Here is a 25,831-nt window from a genome sequence, read left to right on the forward strand (position 1 = left end):
TACACCATGAGAAAATCAGATTTCATTGGCTGAGTTTATAAGTGGGGTATAAGTCAGATCAAATTGGGCCCTTGGTGTCTTTAGATGATCTATTAGGTAATTTCAATCAGATGCTCTTCAGGGAGCTATAACCTTGAAACACACAGCTTTATTCGTTCTCATGTAGGGAGAAATGTCCCAATTTTTCAAAATAAGAAAAAAGTTGGGTTGCCTTTGTAGTAGGTTGATCAATACATATTGAGAGGAGAGGAGAATTTGGGGGCTTCTTAATTAGAATTTTTATTTTTTGGCTTCTCCATAAGTTTTTATTAATTCACTAATTCCCTGTAGCTCAAGAGATGCTAATTAATTCAAGAAGCCATAATAGCTAATCACTGGCTAAATAAATCTGAAATGGAGGGTGTCTGTCACTGGAGATACCACTGCTCATTTTAATTAAAATTACCAATTTGTAAAGTAATGTAAATAAAGGTTATTGCATCCTTCTACTCCAGGAAGTATTAACCCTTTGCACGACCACCTGCGAATCCAACAAGATTTTAAAAAACAGAAATATTTGTAAACTTAAGCACAGGTTAGAAGATTTATCATTCCAAGTATGGTGTTCACCAACACCATAAAGCCATGTGGAATCAAGCTGCTTTGAAACACAAAATGGAGAGCTGGCAATTGTTGCCTTGAAAGGAACATAATCAATATCAAGGACAACCACCCTCCCAATGGCTACCTTTATAAACATTCAGGCCTAAAAAGAAAGCAAATGTTCCAGGTCTGATTTTCAATTTTTAAGGAATAAATTTATACAAATATCTATTAGTTTTAGTAGTTCTGTAGCTCAGAGTGATCTTCCCTTGTTAACATTCAGTGCAACTGCTTGTAGCTATTTGAATGTCATTTGGATGGATAGGAAAGGCTACCTCCATATTTCATGAATAAATGGCAGGGCTTGGCCACAGTGCTCACTCTGGGAAATAGACACACCTGCACACTTAGTCAGTCAAGCCAGCCAACCCAGAAAGCACAGTATGTGGGGGGACCACACAGTTAAAGTCATTGCTGAGTCCAAAGCTGAGCAGCCGTAGTGCTCTTGATGGCTTTGCCCTTGACTAACAGAAATTCATCTTTATTGTCTCACTAATCAGCTCAAGAGCCATTAATGATGAAGTCCTAAATCTAATTACTAATAAAATCCCAAAAGTTTTAGAGGCAAAATGAAAAAACATAGTTCACAGATACCTTCTGACCCGAGGTTGGTAAGTATTTCTGTAGTTTAGTCCAAAGATCTGAAATTAGTTTGAATTTATACAAAGATGTGACATCTATTAAAAGGAAGGTGAATTTGGCAAAGGAAAATTATTATCTTATCAAGAGGCTACTTCTGAATGAAGCCTCCTGGCAAAATAGAAGTCTGGCTGGGACTTGAACCAGATAAACTTGTTATGCAAATAGCTTTAGCCACAGGGGAAGGGGCTGATAATGAAATTGCTACAAAGCCAACCACACATTACAGAAGTGACAAAAAACACTGGGTAGGGTCCTCGCATATGGATGGAAAGCGCTGCAGAATTTGTGTGAACATCATGTTTAATGTATCATGACTAAGCTGTCAGGAGTCCTGCTTTGACAAATGCATAGCTAACACATATAAATGAGTCAATTATTACTAACGACCAAATGTTCAGAACCAAACAAGCTAATGTTTCTTTACTTTTTTTTTTCTTAACCCACAAACAGGTGTACTAATAGGATTTCAAACCTTCTTAAAATCTCTCCTGTCTTAAAATTAAGAAGGCTGGAAACAAATCTGAAAACCATTAAGCAGTATCTCGGCACTCAACATCTCCCTTCCCATCCTGTGCAAACACATGTATTCATCTCTCTCTCTCTCTCTCACACACACACACACACACCACACACTCACACACTCACACACTCACAAGCATAAACCCGGTTCCCTGTCAACACATAGCTATAATTGTCCAGGCCAGCCCCCTCAGACCACTGTTGAAATCATGAGTGGTGACTAGCATGGAGCTAGGACGGAAATCACTGACTGACTCTCTGATGGCTCAGCAGTCATATTGGGACAGGATATTGAAGGTGTTAAAGCTGTAGTCTTGTTTAATCTTTAGAGAAAACCAATTTACTTTAATACAATACACCACAGCTCAGTCTACAAGGGGAACAAAGCAATTATCTGGATAAAACACTTTTCCTGAAATGACCAGAGAATTATCTTCCCCACCCCAATCCCATCAATAATGAAAAGTTTATAATCTGAAGGTCTTAATCCTCCATCTTTCTTCCCTGTCCCTCCCAATATAAGCAAACTAAGTATAAAAGCAAACCAAGGCTATCTCTTTTAAATAGACATTTCTAACCCAGTGAGTATCTCTGTTTATATTTAATTAGAGATTTGAATAAATAGAATAAAATAGTAAAGTTAAATTGTATTTTGTAGGCTGAGTAATGGCAGCCTAGGGTAGGTAGGCTCTTCTACAAAACCAAAGGACATTATTTGGGAATAGTGGGCAGGTTTCAACCTAAAAATAAAAAGTATAATAATGATTCTAATGTTAAGAGTTATAGTCCCCAAAATATGGTAAAAGAAGAATTCATGGTTGAGGAATCTAAGATGTAATGGGGAAAATAGGATTGGGTGGCTGAGGTCAGGAAAGAATTTATGAATATCTATAATACATAATATTTTCACTAACAACCAATAAGAAGAACTCATTAAATAATGAGAAAATTGATAACATTTTCTGTATCTTAAATTAGTAATAAAGCACACAACCACTTAATTTCTATTTACTTTTCTTGGTTCATTAGAACCTTTTCAGACTTCCTCCCCTGCAGTTCCAATGATTGTTTTCTGTGTCTAGTCCTCCATTCTAGGATCAAGACTTTTTGAAATCTACAGCAGCCCAGAATGAGTGCATGTGGAATTCTCAGAATTAGGGAAACCAGAAGCAGATTTAAATGGGCACATAATAGGATTTTCCATAAAGAAAAATCAATAGTTGGGAGGAGAATTTCTACACTGTGTTTAACCCTGACAGTCCCAACCCCATCAACAATGTATACCTTTATTCCCAAATCCATCCAAGCAATACAATGCTTGGCTTAACATAAGCCTACTCTGAAAAAGAAGCTAAACTTTGGTGAGTTAAGTCACATTTTAGAGGCATCATGAGAGCTTCATATAGGAAGGCATACTGTGAATATGTAACAGGTTTTTCTAGGCCAACAGTTTAGAGAAGGTCAATCAAGGGCATCTGTGTGCAGCAATGGAGTGAAAGGGGAAACTCTGGATCCAGGCTTGGCCTACAAAACCAGTGGAACCGTAGCCACCATATTTCTCTCCCTGGGCTGATCTGAAATGTGTTCCCAGCCACCCAGGTTCCATCAGCTCTCTAGTTCTCCGCTACCCCCACTTCAGCTCTCAAATCTTAGGAGGTGGCTCTTCCTCCGCTCCTATATGAGCATCATTCCTCCTGCTATACCTGTTGTTCCTCTCAACATTGCCTAACATCACCACCCTAGTCTTGTGACTTTTGCATTCTGCATTCATTGTAGGAACATCAGTGGGAAGACAGAGGTGGGGAGGAAATGTCCTCCACCCCTGGCCTTGAATTTTACAGTCACATTTCAACATGGCCGTGCTCAGTAGACTGCTCCTCTCTCCTGAGGAAGATGACACAAGTCCAGGAGGGGCTGAACAGGGGACTCTGAATTATGATGCACTTGAAATGAAAGTGAAACGTTCTTTATGCAAAACCCTTGGGGCCAAATACGTTTTGGAATTCAGAATTTTATCAAATTTTAGAAAAGTAAACCAGTGCATTTAATGTATGTTATGTAACATCCCCAGCAGGATCTGGGGCAGCACACTATAATCCAACACATTAATACATCTGCAACAATTCACATGAATATTCACACTGAGTGAGATAAATAACAACTATAAATAACTCCACTTCAGTTTAGGTCATGTGTTGCCACCAAATAAGTTTACATAAGGTCAGGGCTTGCAGCTAAATGACTCAAGTACAAAAAAAGCTTCATTTTTCAGAGCTCTTTGGAGTTTGGAACTGTAGACAAGGGGTTGTTGATCTGTATCGTGACTGATTGAGGAAGTTGATCAAGAGATCCAGTTTGCTTCACTGCCCTGCCTTTGTGGAAGTACATAGACATATGTTAGAGAAATCTGTGTTAACCCTTCCCTGCTAACCGTTTCCCAGCTCTTTCAATCACTTCTTTTTGCCTCCCATGTCCTCTGAACACCTTGCTAGACACTGAAGGCACCTTTTCTCAGCTCCTGTGCCTGGATATGGCTTGCAATGCCTGGCCCAAACTCCTGCCCTCACAGTTCACCAGGCCCCTAGCTCAGGGTCACATAGTCCCCTCCAGCATACTGAGCATTTCCCTCAGACTTGGGGCCAGTGTAGTCCTTTGCCAGGGGACTGGCCAAAAGCCCATGTTCCCAGCACTGAGTCATCACCCCATTGCTGGTGGTATTGGTTTTGCTCCTTAGTCCCATTTAATTTTGCCTACTTCCTGGTAACACAGCTCCCACCAGGTATATCACCCATCAGCTGGGTTTTCATCTTGTTCCGCACACCTCAAGCCCTGGCTGGGGCTCTTCACCTTGGTGCTTCGGCCTGAGATCCTACTTTGCCCCCTCAGTCACCTTGGGAACTAGAGCCCTGCTCCCACACCACAGATCCTGGAACAAGGTCCAGCTTCCACACTGTGAAACCTCTGTTGAAGGTTGCCACCTTCTGTCTCCCCTCTGGTCCAGCGTGGGCGTCATATTTAGCAATATTTGTCCTAGGACAGAGTAGATTCTCAGATAAGTGTGACCTATGTGATAAGGAGGATAATTATAGCTAGGAGTCAAATGGAGTTTCTTATTTTTCAAATCTTACAGAGGCATCTTCTGTCATTTACTGGAACAAATTCTGTGTAATAAAGTGCTAGAAGGCCTAACAACTTTTAGCACCAAGTAAATTCCACAGCTTGGATTTCTCCAATCACTGTTCAAGGCTTTGCTGGATAAGCAATTTTCAGTGGAAGAAATACTCACTGTGAAATAAAGTGGTTGAATTCCTCACACCATTTTTCCGGATGAAGTAAAGTAGGTGGAGGATTTCTGAAAAACAAAAGCAATTTTTTCCTTATAAAAAAGAAGTGTCCCATTAAAGACAAAAATATCAACTTATATACTGATCCCATTCTAAATAGCTCTGATAAAATCTATTCTGTTTCTTCCTGGGTGAGGATCATTAATTTGTGGTAAATTGTAAAGTGTCAGCCCTTATTAATTTAGCCCTTCATTTTCATCGATTCAGGGTCTTCTATGTCCATGGCTTTCGGTAGGACCTGTGAGGGTTACATAGATCAGGAACATTGCTCATGGGGGGTGGACACTCTAATGAGGGGCGAGATAAGCACAGGACTACTCAGATTCAGAGCTGAGTATTATTGGTGTCATAAGAAAACGATAAATCTAGTGCTAGGGGCTTTAGAGAAACAGACTTTTAATTTTGCAGGATTTTCAGATCATTATATTATCATTTGAATTAATTATGTGATACATTTAAAGTATACTCATAAATTCATCAGTCACATTTTAAACTATTTCCTATATGTCAACTTCTGCAATAAGCAGTGGAGAAAGCAAAACAGCTAAGACAATGTTTCAGACCCCAAGGGGTCTCTTAGTAGAGAGGGGGACAGACAGCTAACATAAGTAATTACTAGAGGTCCAAGAGAACGAAAGTAGTACAGAAAGACCCTGGTAACCAGACCACTTCCTGATGAGAAGCAAGAGAAGGGGGAAGGGAAAGGCCCTGAATATGACTGAATATTTATCCAGAGAAATTCTATTTTAAAAGGGGACCTAAGTTTTGCCACCCCCAAATATGCCTTTTTGGGATATTGATTTCGAGCTGTTATTAAGAATCGAAAGACTCAGAAAGAACCCTTGACCCTCTGGCTTTACCTGCCTCAAGAAATTCAGATAGAACGACGTGCTGAAAGGGAGGGAGCATCACCCTGACATCATAGTAGAAACTACATGAGGCAGACAGGGAGAAATCTAGCAAAACCTGTTTGTTGAACTTCCTTCTGTGCCCAACTGTTTCTGGGTGGCCCAACAAAAATTTGCTTACCACGTGTTTGCTCTTTCTCATCCACCTATAAATTACCTGCTTTCTCTTTAAAATGCCAGACCCCTTCCCCATTCTCCTTTGTCAAGAATGGCATATAAGTCTCAACTGCCAGTGCCTCCTTGGGTCTCATATTCCTGTGGCACCTCCACATGTACATCCGTAATACATTTCAGACATTTTCTCTTAATAATCTGTCTCTGTTAATATGATTATTAGCCCAGCTAGAAGAACTTAGAAGGTGGAAGGAAACTTTTTCTTTTTTTCTTTTCTTTTTTTTTTTTGCACACCCACCCCTTTAATGGTAAGGGTTTTTTCTAGCTGTTAATGAAAATAGGGACTTGTGGGCAAATCAAGTTCAAGAAATGAAGAAAGTTACATTTCTACACACCTGAATTATGACTGTAAATTTTAAACCCATTATATGTGATCTTTGTTTTCACCTGAGTTCTAACTCCTTCCTAAAGCTGTCAATTGCCCAGTTTCGACAGGGAGAAAAATGAGAGCAATAGGAATAACCAAAAATAAAAACTGTATCAGGTGATGTGATTCCAAGTTGCTTCTCAATAACCATTCTTTCTCATTTCTTATGATACAACTTTTATTCTGGCATAATGCTGCTATGTAAAAACTGTATTTTCCTGAATTCCTTGAAGCTAGATATGGCCATGTGATTGAGTTCTGGGCAATGAATGATGTATAAGTAAAATTGTTCTATGGTGTTTCCAGAAAGTCTTCTTAAAAGAAAGGAGACATGCCATAGTTCATGTTCCCCCTTTCTGCTTCCTGGAGCATGGATGTGATGGGTGGAGCTTGAGCAGCCATTTTGGACATGAGGTTAACTTGAAAATGAAAGCCATGAGCCAAGGAAAGCAAAGAATATAGATAGGAAACTAGATTCCTGATGACACCGCAAAGCTGCCATACCAGTTCTAGACTGCTTCCCCCAGTCTTCCTTAAAGAAGAAATAAACCTTCCATCTTCCTTAATCCACTCTTATATGCAATTAATCCTAATAGAGCCAAAAATATTTCAGAGTATTATCCTATCACATAGAACACAATTCAATGAGTGATATAATAGAAGCACAAGCATGAAGTTATGTGGGAGCAGAACTAAGAAGAGAATTTATCCAATGCGGGAAATCCCAAAGACTTTATAAAGAAGATAAACTTGAGATGACCCCTGAAGATTAGGTTGGATTTTTTACGATAATGAAGAAGAGAGAAGCCATTACAGGCTTAGAAAACACCATGTATAAAGTCACAGAGGTATAAAAAATATCTGGTAGGTCAAAGAATGGGAGTATTTTGGGGGTCTAGACCATATGAATCTTTTGAGTCTGGAGAGCAGGAGGCAAGGACGAGATGGGAAGGAAAATGATAAGAGAGGAAGTGTATGATTTCCCTGTTCTGCATGAGAATTTAATTATCATTCAGATCATCTGACTCAGAGATGCAAAGGAAAATTATCAGTGTACTCAGCTAGAAAGAGTAGCTAGCAGTTGAAGGTTGCCCTTCAGTTATTCTAGAAGCTGCCTCTTTATCTCATTCATTCTCTTCAAAAATATTTGTCTTCATCTTTCCCTAGAACTTTTTAAATAATAAATGTATGATCATATAACTTCTGCTTCAGTACTAGTTGTGCTGACCTGTTCCTACTGGATCCAGTGTTTAAGGCTCTACATCCACAGCCTCCCAGCTCACCTCTGTGGGCGTCAGTGTGGCACCTCTGGGTAAGCAGGTTGTCCAAGGTCATCTCTATAGCCCACTCCAGGACTTGAACTTTCCTTGCTCTTCTCATGTTTTCTGCTCATTCTGTTATCACTAAGGCCAGTTTCACACAGAAGAGCTACTTAAGCAATTTACTGTCTAATAGATTTAATTCACTCCCAAAGCAGTTAACCATGACCACTTGTAGACAGAGTGTACAGACTTGATTAAAACCACCCCAGTAGGCTTAACATTGGCCAGCCGAGCATGGAAGGACAGCCCTCTGCTGCAATTAGAGAATGACCTGGCAAGGATCCACTGGAGAAACTGATGGCCAGTGTCCACTCTCGTGTATAGAACACTGTACCTTCCTGTTTTCAGGACCTATGGATGGGGCTGCCATTTATGTGCTGGCCGAACCTCTGCAGCAGGGCACAGAGGAGGACAATGGCAAGTCACTGCTCACCCAGACCACTGCCAATGCCTGATGGCTTCACATGAACCCCACACTGAGAATATCCTTAAAGCTCAGCATTACAGGAATTTGGGGTTAATTTTTTTTTTATTGATTCTAGAGAGAGTAGAAGGGAGGGAGAGAAACATCTATATGAGAGAGAAACATCGAACAGTTGCCTCCTGCACATGCCCCTACTGGGTACCAAACCTGCAACCTAGCCATGTGCCCTGACCAGGAATTGAACTGGCGACCTTTCACTTTGTAGGATTGTTACAGGGTACAGCCAAGGAGGGGGGGGCCCAAATAGGCATTTGAAATGGGGTCCAGAACTCAAGGTGTCCAGGAGATTTTAAGGTGTCTTCACCCCTTCCCCCACAGGTGTGAGTTGGGGGAAGGGACACACAGAGCAAGAACATGCAGGGCAGCTTTGCAGCTAACCCATGGCATGGTCATTTAGCATACCTATAGCCTTTGGCTGGTCACTTAGATATGCTAAATAGCTATGGCCATGCTCAAGGCCAGGGGGATGGAAAGGGATCTCCCCTCCAAGATGTGACTGGGGGGCAGGTCCCCTGAGTTACAGCGCCTGCGTGGGAGCTGGGAGAAGATTGGCTCCATGACATGGGGTGACACCTGCCCAGACCCACGATGGCGACCAGAAAAGCTGGAGAAGACAGCAGATTGAGGGCAAGTGTGCCCAAGTGTAGGAGTCGGAAATGGGTCTGCAGAAGAAGATTGGCTCAGGGGATTTAAACCCAGACACGGCAGCCATTAGAGGAGAACCACGCGGCCTTGATGGAGTGGAGACTCCTGCAGCCCTGAGAGAGGGAGAACCACGTGGCAGCCCTGGAGGAGAGAACCATGCAGTTTTGGCAGAGTGGGGACTCTCCCTTCCTGCAGCCCTGAGAGAGAGAACCACGTGGCCTGGCAGAGTGGGGACTCCCGTGACCCTGAGAGAGAGGACCACGTGCCTGTGCCAGAGTGGGGACCCCCACAGCTTTAGAAGGGGGAACCACCACCTGGTTTTAGCAGAGATCCTGGCGACTCAGCCGAGGGTGCCGGGAACCCAGGGAGGTCTCCCAGTTGAGAGGGATTACTAACTGAGAAGAACCAGAGGACTGCCTGAGCCATGGACTTCTATTTCCTTTCCTGAGATACGGTACTCTGGACTGGGCAAAGGGGGAAGGAAGGAAGGACTGTGTGTTTGTGGGTGTTTTTAGGGACTTTAGGATTTTTTGATAAAGACATTAGGTCACTACTTTAAGTTAGTATAGCATTAAATAAACATTTCCTTTCCTTTTCACGAATCTCTGGCATTGAGAGACGTCTTTCCTCGGGCGGCGGACATAACAGACCCAGGGCCTACTTTCAATAATAGTATATCGTCCAGGCCCCACTTTGTTGTGTTCTGTAACAGGATGACACCCAACCAACTGAGCCACACTGGTCAGGGCAGGAATTTGGCTTTTAGAGAAACTGATTTGACCTTGTAGATGCCTCCCCTTTCCTGGAGTCCATCTATCATACTTAAGTTCAGTAAATTGAGGTCTTAAAGAATCCGAAGGCTTTAGAGTACATTGTTTCCACTGGCAATATAAATTCTAGTTCTCTCACCATCCAGGAAAAGCACCAAATAGTAACAATGGTATTTTCTGACTTCTCTCAAAACTACAGATACAAGCTGCAACCCTGCCCAGAGAAACTCTCTCTAAATGGAGGTGAGATGCTTTATATTGAGTATGGTGGGAGAGTCAGTACATAGCTATGATTCAGAGGCATCACTCGCTTATGTGTATGGATGCTGAGAGCCTACAGGATGTATGACTGGTGAGTGGCTGGAAGACCTATTAATCTGAATAACCAGCTCTCAACATACCAAGGCAATGTAGAAAAGAGATCAGTCAGGGAAGAAAAATGACTATATTAGATTTGAGTTTTGTCTGCCTGAATTTTATTCCTGTGCTTTGGACCCAAAATTCAGTTTTTATAAAGATCTCCTGCACACAGATAACATTCAAGCTATATGAGGCTAGAAGCAGGGGTAATGGTGAAGAGAGCCCTGAACATATTATATGCCAATTACTGATATCGTAATCCTAGGCCCAGCAAATATGATGGAGATAAAGTTAACCTTCTTCCCCACAAATGTCTGTGAAACAAAATGATTTGCTGAACAATCAAACTGAAGTCATTTTAGTTCCTGAAATAGAGAAGCAAATGGTTGGACCTAGGCAGGCACCTGGCCTCAGGACAGCCAATGCTAATTTAATTTTGTGACTACAGCGTGACTTACAATAAACTGGTCAATCTGATTCTCTTTTGGAAAGTATTTTTCCCACTTTGAACTAAAAACAAAGCAAAACAAAATAGAAGAGAATAGGCAGTTTAGTAATGGCAGCTGAAGCTGAGAGATCCGTGATGAGAACTCAGACAGGAGAGGCCACCAAGCACAGTGCAAAAGCTGAAATTTTAGGAAGCAGGAGCTATGAGCAGGCAGAAAACTGGGAAATAAAGAGAAAATAGGCCAGGTGGAGTAGGAAGAAAGAAATGTGTCACAAGGCAGAGACCCTGTGATGGGACACCATATAGGTTGACTCTTACTTTTAAAAGCACTTCCCCTCCGGTGTACCTAGAATACTATGGGCCCCCAGCACCATCTAAGCCCTATTCTCCTGGCAATCTGCACATTCACCAAGAGCTTACTATATGTTGAAGCCTTCCTAATTTGTATCTCCTGACTCAATTTCTCCTTTCAGGCCGGGATATCTAACTACTTACTAGATTGTTCTCTTTCCATTTCCCAGGAGCACATTAAAGTCAGCATGCTCAAAACCAAACTCATTCTCTTCCCCTCAAGCTGCAACCTGGCTGTTGAAGTCAGAAATTTGGGTTCTACCCTCTCTCTTAACCCCACATCCAACTGGAGAAGGCGGAATAATGGATCTCCAAGACGTCCACATTCCAAGGCCCAGAATCTATGCATATGCTACCTTCTGTGGCAAAGGGGATCTGGCTGATATGATTGAGGTTAAGGCCCTGGAGATGGAGGATTGCTTTGGATTGTCCTGATGGACTCAATTTAATGTTGAATCCTTTAAAGAAGAAGAGAGAGGCTGATATAAAAAAAGAAGAGGCAGGAGAGAGTCAAAATATAACAGGGACTCTACCCACCATTGTTGGAAGACAGGGGAAGGGAGCCGAAGAATACGGGTGGCCTCTGGGAGATGGGAATGGGCCTCAGCTTATACCCAGCCAGGAAATAGGGATCTCAGTTCTACAAATGCAAGGAAGTAAAGGCTACGGAAAACTTGAATAAAAAGGAAACCAATGCTCCCCTAGAGCCTCCAGAAAGGGGTGCAGCCCTGCTGACACCCTGATTGTAGCCCAGTGAGATCCATGTCAGATTCCCCACCTATATAACTGTCTGTGCTGCTTTAAAATGCTAAATTTGTGGTAATTTGCTATGACAGAAATAGAAAATGAATATATCAATCAAACACCAAATCCTACAAATTCTATTTCCTAAACTTCTTTCTCAACACCCCATTCCTTCCTTCCTTCCTTCCTTATTTATTTAGTTAGTTATTTTTAGAAAGAGAGGGAGGGAGAAAGAGAAGGAGAGAAAGATCAACGTGTGGTTGCCTCTTGTGTATCTCCTATTGGGGACCTGGCCTACAATCCAGGCATGTGTCTTGACTGGGAATTGAACCAGCGACCTTTTAATTCGAGGCTGGCACTCAATCCACTGAGCCACACCAGCCAGACCCCATTCCCTCTTTTATGTTCTAGTTCATTCACTTAACATCTCAACCACGATAACTCCAGCAGCCTCCTTCTTTTATCCCACCTAGCCTGAATCTATGTCTTTAATCTATCTTGCACTTGGCAGCTGGAATTTCTTTATAACATACAAATCTGATATTGTTATTTCTATGCTCAAAATTCTTCAGTAGATCTGCACTGACAGCATGATGAAATCTCAACCCTGTTACATGAAATACAAATGGTCTGGCCTGTGCATCTACCTGATCTCAACTCAAACCACCTCCCCATGCTCACCCGAAGCTACAGTACTGTACTGCACAGTATTTACCGCTCTTAAAGCAGGTCCTCTTCTTTCATGTCACAGGACCTTTGCACATGCTGTACCTTCAGTTTAGAGTGCTCTCCTCAATTTGCTTTACCTGGCAGGCTTCTGTTCATGCTTCATGTGTATCTTTAGTGTTCAGCATAGCAGCACTTAGCAAAGTTTGCTGAATGACTACATGAATGAATGTACACAACACACATATATTTTAAGTAAGCCAAGAAAAGATACCAGGACAAAATAAGACTTGGTCCCCAAAGTAGTATAAAATTAAACTATGGAACAGCTCTTTTGAATATGAGCAAATTATGACTAAATTATACAGAACAAGTATGGTTTGAGGAGCAAAAGAGTCCCTTTAAGTGATAACTTGAGATTGACAATACATAAGCCTCATTCTTCTACTTTTGAAGCCCAAATGTCCCCAGGTCCCTGAACATATCTAACCAAAATTAACAAAAAATCATGACTTTAAACCTCACGGTGGGTTGGAGATAGAAGAGAATCAATAACTATCACCACTAACTATCATATATTGTGTGCTTACTACCACCAAGCTCCATGCCAGTGCTTCACACATAGATAGTGGGCTATCACAGCAATCCTATGGACTAGGAAGTGTTACTCCATTTTCACAAGCAGGACAAAAAATGAGCTTAAAAGAAGACATTTTCTTAAAAATAGCCAACAAAAAGTGGAAGAGTTGGGTTTTAAACTCAAGTATTTTTGTCTCTAAAGCCCATATGCCTCATTTTTTTCCCTATATTTTATCTCAGGCAGAGCCTATTACTTTGAAAGATGAATTAAGGGACATATATGTAAAAAAATGACAGCCAATTAGCAAGCAACACCTCCAGAAGGTGCAAAATGAAGTCCTCAAACATTAAAGTACATTCACCAAGGAGATCCTGACTAAAGGATTTCTCAATGAAGCTGAGTTAATTAAGAAAGACTTCTGAGAAGTTGTGAATTTCAAGGCAGATCCTAAACAGAGGGGACATAAACCAGTTGGTGAGGGGAGGAGGGTGTTAGGGAAGGAAAGGGAAAATACAGAGAGGAGATAGAAAGACTGAGGCATAATAATGAATTAATAATCATTAAAATAAAGCTAGACATCTGGGAGTGTGTTTAAAAGGTATTCTAGCCCTGGCTGGTATGGCTCAGTTGGTTGGAGCATTGTCCTGTAAACTGAAAGGTCATGGGTTCGATTCCCACTAAGAATACATGCCTAGATTATGGGTTTGGTCCCCAGTCAGGGCATGTACATGGGCAACCAGCCAATGTTTCTCTCTTGCGCCAATGTTTCTCTCCTCTCTCTCCCTCTTTTCTCCTGTCTCTAAAATCAACAAGCATGTCCTAAGCATGTCCTTGGGCCAGGATTTTTTTTAAAGGTATTGTAATTTATTTGTTCATAAAAACAAAAAAGCAAGACATTTGAGCACATTAGAGCATTCCAAGATGACCAATCACAGCAGCATAGCTGCCATCTGGATCACAGTTGGTAGATCCGTCAATGAGCTTGATGGTGAGGTGCGTGCCTGTATCTCTTCCCTCGGGATCACCAGCTAGCCACAGCCAAAATGACTTTTCTCCCTAAGTCATCCCTTATCTGTTCAAAATTATTTTAAATTTTGAAATATTTATCTGTAATACATGATTCCATCCAATACAAAAAATTCCCCAACATAGGAACATAGAAAGCAAACCCCAGATTCCACTTCACTACCATCTCTAGTCTCAGCCTCTTCTCCGGCCGGTGTGACTTGTATTCTCTCAGACCTTTTTATATGCATTTTAAATATTTCCTATAAATATATTATGTGTTATTTTTCTGTGCTATAAATATATAATATATACTGTTTTTTTGCTGTGCTATAAATATATAAATACAACATAAATTTTATAATATATTAGTATTTACAATGTATTTATAGTTGCAAACAGTAGAAATGGGATTATATACTACACATAAAATGTTTTGGTACTAATTTTTTCCATTCTAAAAATCATCCCATGCCACAACGCAGCAATTCACCCTTTGGTAGATATTCAGACAGTTTCTGTTGTTTTGTTTTGTTTTTCACTATTAGAAAGAAGGCTAAAATAGTTTACACATGCCATATGTCATATGTAATTTGAAACTTTTAAAAGGTTTCTTAGATGGTAAATACCTCTTGTCAGTGAATATTTAGGGCCCTACCATGTAACCTAATGCAGAGAGAGCAGACACTGGTAGCCTCATTTTTGTGAGTTGGCCCAGTGAGCACTTCCAGAGCAGAGGACGAGGTGACTGCCAAATGGCCCTTTAGGGTTGTGAAGGGTGCTCTTGGGTCACTGCTCCAGAAAACACACTGTGAAGAGGAACGGTGTTTCCTACTCAACAGTTCCACTAGTGTCAGGCTTTGAACCTCTGCTGCTGGGTTCCATTCTGCCACTTGCAAGAATCTGCTACCTGGTTCTAATGGTGGGTATATTGGGTAATTACCTTGACATATGGGGCACAAAACAAAATTTATTCAAAACATACATATGCTATAATTCTGCTAAAGAGGAAGCACTTGAAAAAAATTAAATAGTTGAAGATACCTCTTTAAAATCAGAAAACAGACATGAAGATGATATAAATCAGAATCACAATGCTATACAATGCACTGTGGAATGTCCAGGTTGGAAAAGACATTCATGCTAAATGCTAAATCTACCACAGAGGCATCTTCCAATCAGAGTCAATCCTTTGAAGTAGGAAAAAGGAGGAGTGGAAGCAGTTTGCAAGGAGAACACTAGAGGAAGAGGTGCTGAAAGGAAACAAATACAGGGAAGAAAAATATTTTTTTCCTTTGCACTTTAGGTTCTCAATTGTACCTCTGTAACAAAGGGCAGATTAACAAGAGAAAAGCATAGCTATTTATTTAATATAAGCTTTATATGGTGTGAGAGGCCTCATAAAGAAATAAGGACTGAAAGAAATGGTTAAACCTGAGTGTTTTATGCTAAATTTGATGAAGAATGGAGAGTTGTGGACACATGTGATGGGACAAAGAGTGTTAGCTCAGTATGGTAAACTAGGGAAAGTCAGCAAGACCCATTCAGGCAGATTCCACTCTGTCTCCATTATCTCAGTCTTTGGAGATAAGGATGCTCTCCTCCTCTGGGAATTAAGAGGGTACCTCTTAAAGAGGGTTTTATGACTAGCTTCATGAGAAGGCCAGAAGTCCTTCCTGCACATGTCACTTCTCAAAATTCCTTCAGCTGAACTCTTCAATATGCCAAGGTGTCGTACTTGGAGCTATGTCCTGAACCGCATCACAAAAATAAAATGAACCTAAGTCACATTTCAGCCTTAGATCATCACTGTCTAAAAAAGCATAGGTTTTATGATTAATGCCTATGATAATTTATTCCACAATAACTAAAGAAGTTACTAAAAGCAATGAGAAAAGCAAAGGCTTGTACTTAAATGGCAAGCTTGCTGGTTCCTTTGATTCTGATTCTTAATCACCTCATTTGATCCTGTCCCTTAAATAACACCATCTGCAATGTTAAGCTATACTTATTAAAATGTAGAGTTACCCCATCAAATCATATGGCTCATAATAAACCCTATTCTTAATCATTAATCATCATTAAGTGACAAGACATTCATTTTCCCTCTCTTTTCAGCCAGGCAAGAATCTGTTTCAAAGGTCATCTCAGAATCTCAAGATTACATTACGTTTCCTGTGTCAGGTGTTATTACCATAGGCGTACGCTTGAGATGGGGAGTGTCATGAAGCTTTATTAATCCTTAGCCACCACACCAATATTTCAAATCTTCACAAAAGGTATGAGTCATATTTTCTTCTTCTCTCAAAAGCACAATGAAGTACATTTCCCTCCACTGTACTCTCCTTATGCAAACACATAGGACACATAAGTAACTCAGCCATGCATGCTGAGTGCAGGAGAAAGTCAAGGACAATAGAAGGCTATGTCAATAGAGATGATCGAGGGGAGAAGTGGTATGTGGCTAACTGTCTGAGCAAATGTGATCATTTGCTGACATCCATTCTTCAGTTTCCTCCTTCAACAAAAACTCAGCAACACCATCAGATCCAACTGTTAATGTCCAATGTATCAAGGAAGTAGAACTGACCCAAGGGTTGATGAACAACCCTTTTCTTTGGTGGGATTTTATGAACAGAGTAGAAGCCACAAGTCTATTTTTTTCACACACAGTTTTAAATGCATGATTTGTTAATTCTTGATTTTAAAGAGATATGTTTCAAATATATCATGTTGTTTTCTAAATGTTTTCTTATCATTTACATGGGTTCTGTGGGATTGTACTTATAACAATGACCATTATGGTGTGACCCACCCTTTTGGAGATACAGAACCACTCCCCAGTTATGTTAGCATTTTAAGAAATAATAGCTTTATATGTGGTGAGATGAAAATCACGGTCACGTGGGAGGTGGTCAGGAGACAGGCAATGCTAGATTGCATCTGGTAGACATGCTGTGCTTTCCCGGAGCATCCCTTTTTCTGGTGGTAAGTTATCTAAAATATTTTATATAAAAATCATTGGGGAATTAGGGAGTTGGGGGGACAATAGAAAGTAGGACTTCTTCCTGCCTGGGTTGTGAATTAATTAAGAAATAAGATAAAGTAGTCAATAAATTGGATCCAAAGTAACACCATTATTACTGACAGAGCTGATCTTGCAGATGAATGATCCGTCTGCAAGGCATAGGCTTTCTGAAACTGAAAGACTTACCTGGCCAGTCTTGGGTCTGGCTGACTCTCAAGGGAAAGGAGAAGGGAAAGAGCTCAGATAAGCTCCTCCAGTACCTCCCCAAACTCACCATCTGCATAATATCACTTCTGATCCTCTAGGATCTCTCCGTTTGGGTCCAACCAGAAGATAGTGGGGGGGGGGGGGCACTAGTACTTTGAACAGGGAAAATTTAATATAAAGACTTATTAACTTGTAATAGGGGATTAGATACTGAGGAGTAAAGAGAACTCTTACAAGTACAGGAAGAGCAGAGACTGGGAGCAGCTACTACCTCTAGCTGAGACAGAATGCCTGTGCCAAAAACTAATTTGTAAGAGCCCCTGCCCCTAAACCCAAAGCCAAGACTCGGACCTTATTGGAAAGGATGTAACTATGGCTTGCCAGTGGTGAAGTTCTCTGAGGAGAGACAAGCCTGGGCTGGAAAACAAGCAACCATCTGCCAGGGTGCCTTTGAGACTCACTGGGAAGCTGCCCACTTGAGTGTTGGTAAAACTCTCTGGAGGGTGAGCACCCCTTGGATGTCCCAAATGCTGCTGGTAGCCCAGGACCACAGGAACAAGAAGGGAAAAAGCACACTGTAACCAGGAAGAGGGCCCTTTTCTCCTGCAGTGGCTTTCCAGTGCCCTCTACTGACAAAACTTAGCATCTGCCATATGACAAAGGAGAAATGTTTAGAGTCCACCCAGTATCACAAAGCAGGACAAAGAAGGGTAGATTCCGAGCTGAAAAGCAAACGGGTAAATGGTGCAGGAAAGAAGTGAAGGAGAAAACACAGAGAGGCTGGCAGTGTTAGAATGCTTTCTCTCTCTCTTTTTAAAGAGGAAACACGGGATTTTAAGAAATTTCTATTTCAGGCTCATAATAGGCAACTTCCAGCCACTGCCAACTGAATGAGTCCAGCCTCCTGTGACGTTAGGACCACTTATGAGGTAATCAAGAGATGACATTAACTTTCTTCCCCACTTAAAAAAACCTATTTTGTCATGGTGTATAAAATGTCCTCATTAGCATTCATTGCTTTCTATGCCAGAAGTTCCTTATTGAAATGGGAATGTTCTGAGGAGTATCCTATTGTAAACCTTCATTGGCCAAAACTTTACTTGGGATAAATGGCAGGCAAGAATAGAAACTTAGACAAAGTGACCCAGAACAAGGACCAGTGAGGGGACAGGACCATAACCTCAGACTTCATCTCTTTGTGGTTCTCCATTTCTATAGTTCCAAGTCTGTGTCCGCTGAAGAAGTAAAGTGTCTGGAATGCATGACTTTCCCTTAAGCTGGACCATTTTTCTGCAGAGTCTAATGCACTTTATTATTTTGGGGGTCTGAATTCTTAATTACCCTTAGAGCTAGCTTATTATGTATAAGCATTGTGCTAAGAATCCTCACATACGCTCTGCTCTGCGAAGCAGGTTATACTGTTTTAGAGGTAAAGAGCCAAGGCTTAGAGAAGTTCAGAAGCCGGTAGTGCTGCAGCCAGGCTTCCTGTGCAGGCAGCCTGATCCCGAAGAGCACAATTGCCACCATGCACCGTCCTGCTTCCCCATTTGGGAATCCCTCTTGGCAAATCAGATAACATACATCTTCAGATTCTACCAGAGCAATATATGTCATATGAATGGGGAAATGTGGGCCCGATTTGATAAGTCAGTTGCCCTTCTGACATCCCATCAACTTAAGCACAATACTCTTCTGATCACTAAGACATTAAGGAGCAAATCCAAAGAACATTGTGTTTGGGATGCAGAATAATCAGCAATAGGGAGTATGAGCTGGGAATGTTCTCATCTGTTGAGTTTTATGCATTCTCTGTCATTCCATTCCCTCCAAAGTCACAGCTGGTAAAACCAAATGGGTCATTTTACCACAATCAGACTAACGTCACAGTTCAAGAAGCACCATTTGTCCTCTAAGGCAAAGCCATGCACCTAATTATGGCACACTGCTAATAAATTTACAATAGACAAAAAGAAATTGGCTGCTGTGATTTTTTTCCCCTTGCAAAGCAAAACCATTTAAAGGGCACATTGTGCCTCTATCCCTTCTTTTATTGTTTCAATAAAGTTAGCCATGTTTTCTAAATAGGAAAAATCAGGGCAGAACTCAGATGAACAGATTGTGTCATCAGATCCTACCACATTGTCTCTAATGGGGAAATTAACAGCTGAACATCAACACCTGTCACCATGAACAGACCCTGGCACACAACACCAGGTAGGAAGGCTGTGCAGCTCCTTCGTGCAGTCTGAGCCTGGGCCACCTGAGACGGTGCACACGCCAATGGCCACAGAGGCAGTCTCCATTTAAAATCAAGTGGATATATTAAATGGTAGGGGAGATGTAGCAGCAATTCCTAGGGGAAACTGGGCATGAACAATTGTGAGCTCTAAGGAGATTTTATGGAGACTGTGCTAACTGCAAGAATAGACTCGCAGAGACTTAGGCAGAGACACTGGCCAGCAGGAACTGCTAAAAATTCATCCTCTTTAAAGGGCAAAAGGTACCACTGGAGCAGCACCTCCTCTCACACTTGAGTGGTTTGAGTTATGTCTCCTTGGGCAGATTATGGCCAATTGTTTTCACCAACCTCAAAATCAATTGCAATCATTGCCTCTGAATTGATTATGTTGCAAGTCCTGGCAGTTTGTGAGCAAGCCCAAGAGAGCATGCCCACATTTATATTTCTGACATTGTAAGTATGTCTTCTCTTTATAAGGGCTTTGGCTATTTTTCTACCTGGTTGCCTAGCAACCTTTTGAAGGGACAGAAACATGGGAGAGGGATGCTGAAGACATACTGAGGAATGAATTTATATTTATTTTACAGATTCCTTTTTAAAAATCAATCCGTTAAAACCTCCTGAGGGGGATGAGGGAGGAGGGACTGTGTTATATTACCATAGGGCTGCTAGGGTTCCTTCTAGCTGGAATGTATGATGCCAGCAAGCACAGTTACACAAGAATATTCAGCAAACCAGAGGTTTGGGAGTTATTACTGGTTATTGCATATTAATAAATATGAAGAATAAATACAATAATATAAAGTCATCAGAAACAATGCCCATTTCACTGTCCTGTCTCAAGGTCTCAGACCATGCCTGAGGAAAGCCTGCAGTCTCTTTCATTTCATCCTAGTTGTGACTGACTCATGGGAAATGCTTCATTCTTGTCTATCTGGTCTCTTTCCTTCAGTTAAATTTTATTTCCATACAAAAAAGTATCCATTTCATTCAGGTGTTCAAATGTATTTGTAAGGAATTGAGCAAAGTAGGTTCCCATAATTCTATTAATTTCCTCTGTGTCTGCAGTTACTTCCCTCTTTTTAGTTTTTATCTTGTATGTTTAAACGTTTTTTCATGATTATATTAGTTAATATTCATCTATATTATTTTTATTTTTAAAAGCTAATGATTTATATATTGGTTCTACCAATTTTTATATTTTGCTTCATTAATTTTTACTTTTATTTTACTAAATCCTCTCTCCTATTTTACTTGGGATTTTAAACAAATTTTTTAATTGCTTCGGCTGTAAACTTAATTGGTTTACTTTCATTCTTACTTGATTATTAATATACATAGTTAAGGCTATGAATTTGCCTCTAATCCTTGCTTTAACTAGTTCCCATTAATTCTAAAACATAGTATTTTAATAATGTTTTGTATATATTTTTCAATTTTCATTTAGATTTTCTTTTAAACCTGAGATATTAAGGATGGTTTTGTTTTTTTAATATCTAGGTTTTTGGGAAATTTTTGTTTTCTCTGTTTATTTCTAGTTTGATTGCATTGTGGTCAGAGAATATTGTTGGCACTATTCACATTTATAGAGTTTAAGAACACCTTTGTAGCCCTTATAGCAAGTCTATATATTTTTTCATTTTTATATATTTACATAATATATGCACTATAATATATAATAAATGTATACTAATATTAAAAATATATAAAGTACATATAAAAACTTGGCCCTCAAGAATATAGAATGTTCTATTATAATAACAATATATGATGTCAGATGAGTACTAGACTTATCAGGGTGATCATTTCAAAAGGGATATAAATATCTAATCACTATGTTGTACACCTGAAACAAATATAATATTGTATGTCATCTATAATTGGAAAATAAGATAACTTTTAAAAGAAAAAATATAAAATGCTCTTCACTTCAAGCGCCACAAAAACCAGTATGATTGCTCATTTTTTAACGTATTATGTCTGTCATGGAATGAGAAAAGTTCAATGAATAACTCCTGCAACCAGTGTATATCTCCTTATACTTTCTGTAGTTTGTAGTTTCTGCTCTATGAGAATGATGCCATAAATAAATATACTTCTTATATCTTCATTAAACAGCAGCAACTATTAAAAAGTGCCATTCTTGGGCTAATTTAATGTTTTGGGTCCTGAGTTCAATATTGTCTAATATTAAGAATACAGTGATAGTTATCCTTTATGAAATCTTATATCTTTAAAGAAATTGAGAGAAAAATGTACTTAAGAAATCTTTCAGGACTTCCAGCCAAGATGGAGGCATAGGTAGACACACTGTGCCTCCTAGCACAACCAGAATAAAAACAACAACAATTTAGAAACAGAATAACAACCAGGACTGACAGATATTGAACTGTATGGAAGTCAGACAACCAAGGAGTTAAAATAAACACATTCATCCAGACAGGTAAGAGGGGTGGAGTCAGGCAGCTGGGTGGAGAGGGGTCGTGGCACAAAAAGTGGTGACACCTGGCGCATAAGGCATCCCAGGTGTTCAAGACTGCAGTGGGTGGACCCTGGGTGCACAGATGGTAGCTGGCAGACCCAGCGAGGAGGTGATTATGAGGTGAGGCACTGTGTGCAAGGCTGACAGGGTGGTCCCACATTTGTGGGCCAATAAACCAGGTGAAATTGGGGAGCCAGACAAACCTTGAAACCCAGGATCCCAGCACCATGAAAAACAGAGCCTCAGGGCACTGATCGAAAATACCTGTGGGGGTTGAGGTGCCGGGAGAGACTCCCAGCCTTACAGGAGAGTTCATTGGAGAGACCCACAGGGTCCTAGAACATGCACAAATCCACCCACCCAGAAATCAGCAACAGAAGGGCCCAATTTGCTTGGGGGAAGCGGCAGAAGGGACTGAAATCTGACAGACAGCAAAGCAAGCACCATTGTTCCCTCTTAGACCCCACCCCCACATACAATGTCACAACCCAGCCATGTGGGTTGCCTCACTCTGGTGAACACCTAAGGCTCCACCCCTCATATGTAACAGGTGTGACAAGACAAAAAAAATGGCCCAAATGGAAGAACAGATCAAAGTTCCACAGTAAATACAACTAAGTGACCAAGAGATAGCCAGCCTATCAGATGCACAGTTCAAAGCACTAGTGATCAGGATGCTCACAGAACTGGCTGAATTTGGTCGCAAATTAGATGAAAAAATGAAGGCTATGCTAAGTGAAATGAAGGAAAATGCACAGGGAACCCATAATGATGGGCAGAAAACTGGGACTCAAATCAATGGAGTGGACCAGAAGGAAGAAAAAAACATCCAATCAGAAAAGAATGAAGAAATAAGAATTGGAAAAAAATGAGGAGAGACTTAGGAATCTCCAGGACATCTTTAAATGTTCCAACATCTGAATGATAGGGGTACCAGAAGGGGAAGAGGAAGAGCAACAAGTGCAAAAGTTATTTGAACAAATAATAAAGGAGAACTTCCCCATTCTGGCAAAGGAAATAGACTTTCTGGAAGTCCAGGAAGCTCAGAGAGTCCCAAAGAAGTTGGACCCAAGGAGGAACACACTAAGGCACATCATAATTACATACCCAAGATAAAAATGAAAGAAAGAATCCTAGAAGCATCAAGAGAAAAGGAGACAGTTATCTAAAAGGAGTTCCCATCACTGTCAGCTGATTTCTCAAAAGAGACTTTACAGGCAAGAAGGGACTGGAAAGTATTCCAAGTCATGAAAGGCAAGGACCTACATCCCAGATTACTCTATCCAGCAAAGTTTTCATTTAGAATGGAAGGGCAGATAAAGTGCTTCCTAGATAAGGTCAAGTTAAAGGAGTTCATCATCACCAAGCCCTTATTACATGAAATGTTAAAGAGACTTATCTAAGAAAAAGAAGATAGAAAACATGTATAGTAAAATGACAGCAAACTCACAATTATTAACAACCACACCTAAAACAAAAACAAAAACAAAAATAAACTAAGCAAACAACTAGAACAGGAATAGAACCACAGAAATGGAGATCACATGGAGGGTTAGCAATAGGAGAGTGGAAGGAGGAGAGAGGGGGAACAGGTACAGATAATAAGTACCCTAGATGGTAGGTAGAAAATTGACAGGGAGAAGGCAAGAATAGTATGGAAAATGTAGAAGCTAAAGAATTTATGACACATGGACATGAACTAAAGGGGGGCAATGTGGGTGGGAGAGGGTGTGCAGGGTGGAAGGGAATGAAGGGGGGAAAATGGAACAACTGTAATAGCATAATCAATAAAATATATTTTAAAAAAGAAATCTTTCATATTAACCCACCTTTTAACCATTTCCTATGCTTGTTATTTCTCCCTGTGGACTTCAGTTACCATCTGTTCTCATTTCCTTTCAGCCTCAATGACAACCCTTAGTATTTCTTATAAGGCAGGTCAGCTAACAACAAATTCTTCCAGTATTTGTTTATCTTGGATTGCCTTTATTTTACTTTCATTTTTGAAGAAATCTTTTGCTGGATAGAAAATTCTTGGTTGCTAATTTTTTCAGTCCTCTGACTATGTCATCCACTGTCCTCTACCATTTTTTTAAGTGATAAGTAAACCATTAATCATATTGATGCCCCCTGTACATTATTGGTTGTTTTTCTCTTGCTGATTTCAATATTTTCTCTTTGTTTTCATCTTTAAACAACCTGTCCCTGGACTGTATGTAAGTTTTTATCCTACTTTGGGTTTGTGAAGCTTTTTGTTTGTATAGACTGTTTTTCATAAAATTTGGAATACTTTCACCCATTATTTCTTCAAATATTTTTTGGTCTTTACCTTTCTCACCTCCTTTCTGTATTCCCTTTACATGGATGTTGAAATTTATGATGGCATTCCACAGGTATTTTCAGCTCTGCTCATTTTTCTTCATTTTTTCCCTCTGTGTTCTTCAGATTAGTTGGTTTCTATTAATTTGTCTTCAGGTTCATTAATTATTTCTTTTACAGTCTCAAATCTGTTGAGTTCTCTAGTCACTTTGCTAAATTTCAATTATATACTTTTCACAGTCATGATGGAACAGAGGCAGCCTAATATAGTGGAAAAGAATGTAGCTCTGGAGTCGAGCTTTGTAAATTCAATTCTATACACTACCATTTATTAATTATGTGACCTTTGACAACTTACTTGGTTGGCTTCTACCTACCTCTAAATCATCATCTATAAAATGGAAATACTAGTTTTTCATGTCCTACACTGCAGTTTGAGAATTGGGAAAATATATGTAAAGTATATAGAACAAATTCTGTCATACAGTAAATTCCAATAACTCTTTTCTATTATTATTATTATTACTGCTGATGTAGGAGTTTGGTTATCACCAGCAAATATGGTCTGTAATCAGTTTCATACTCTGAAGTCTAGTATAAGAGAGATGGGCCCCATTGATGTGACCCCTTCGACCATTCCTCCAAAGTTCCACTATGTTTGTCCCATTGGTATATTTGGGTTTCTCTATTGTTTCTCTAAGTTACACCACTAGGACTAATGCTCAGCCCACTTGGTGAGAGCTTCAACATGTGACATACAAATTTTACTGACCCCCCTCTCTGAAAGGTCTGGACCTTGATTCTCATGCCCAGATGTTAGTTGTTATCAGGCTCCAACTGATACTAACAACTCAGAATCATAACACTCTACCTATTAAATGTTTCTGTGTGGAGGCATACATTGCTCTGTCTTTCCACCCACAATACTAAACCCACTTTTCATGAGTTTTACTTATTTGTGTTCAAGTTTGTTCAAACTCCTTAAGACAATGGAACTTGATCTGGGGTCACCCATCTCATGCAGTACAATCCAATAACTATCACCCTAGGTTCTGGTTCTTCCCAGTCCAAGCTCCTCCCATCCTATTGGCCCATGGCCTTGACTATCTCTTTCACCATGAGTCACCACTTAGTAATCTTTTTTCTGCATCAACTGCAAAATATCCAGAGCTATAATATTTGGTCAAATCAGTGTGTCAGTGGATGACTCAGAAAGCAGTATTCTGAGGATTTTTGGTCAAATCAGTGTGTCAGTGGAATGACTCAGAAAGCAGTATTCTGAAGATTAATAGTTATCTAAGACAAATTAAGACAAATCCTGTATCATTAAGACAAATCCTGGTAAACCAAGATCAGATTGTTAAGTACCATTGGTCAGTCTAAGCAAAGACAAAGACAAACTTTTTGTACAGGCTCACTCTCTACTCTCCAAACTTGTACACAACTCATATGTTTCCCAATGACAATTGATGGTGCATTACACTTCACAAATCACTTTCACAAATGAATTTTATTCAATCCTCACAATTATCCTGTAATCTAGGTACAGTAATGTGACTACTCCCACTTCACAGAAGAGGAAACA

General features: G+C 40.2%; 1 protein-coding gene across 1 annotated transcript in view; it reads right to left on the minus strand.

The window, feature by feature from the left end:
- Window positions 1-25,831, minus strand: part of MYO3B (myosin IIIB) — a 417,036-nt gene that overhangs the window by 269,511 nt on the left and 121,694 nt on the right. Inside the window, exon 8 of the mRNA XM_036023317.1 lies at window positions 5,090-5,155. Coding sequence (XP_035879210.1) covers window positions 5,090-5,155 — 66 coding nt within the window. The remainder of the gene's footprint in view (window positions 1-5,089; window positions 5,156-25,831) is intronic.

Source organism: Phyllostomus discolor, chromosome 4, assembly GCF_004126475.2.
Source record: "Phyllostomus discolor isolate MPI-MPIP mPhyDis1 chromosome 4, mPhyDis1.pri.v3, whole genome shotgun sequence".
Taxonomy (NCBI): domain Eukaryota; kingdom Metazoa; phylum Chordata; class Mammalia; order Chiroptera; family Phyllostomidae; genus Phyllostomus; species Phyllostomus discolor.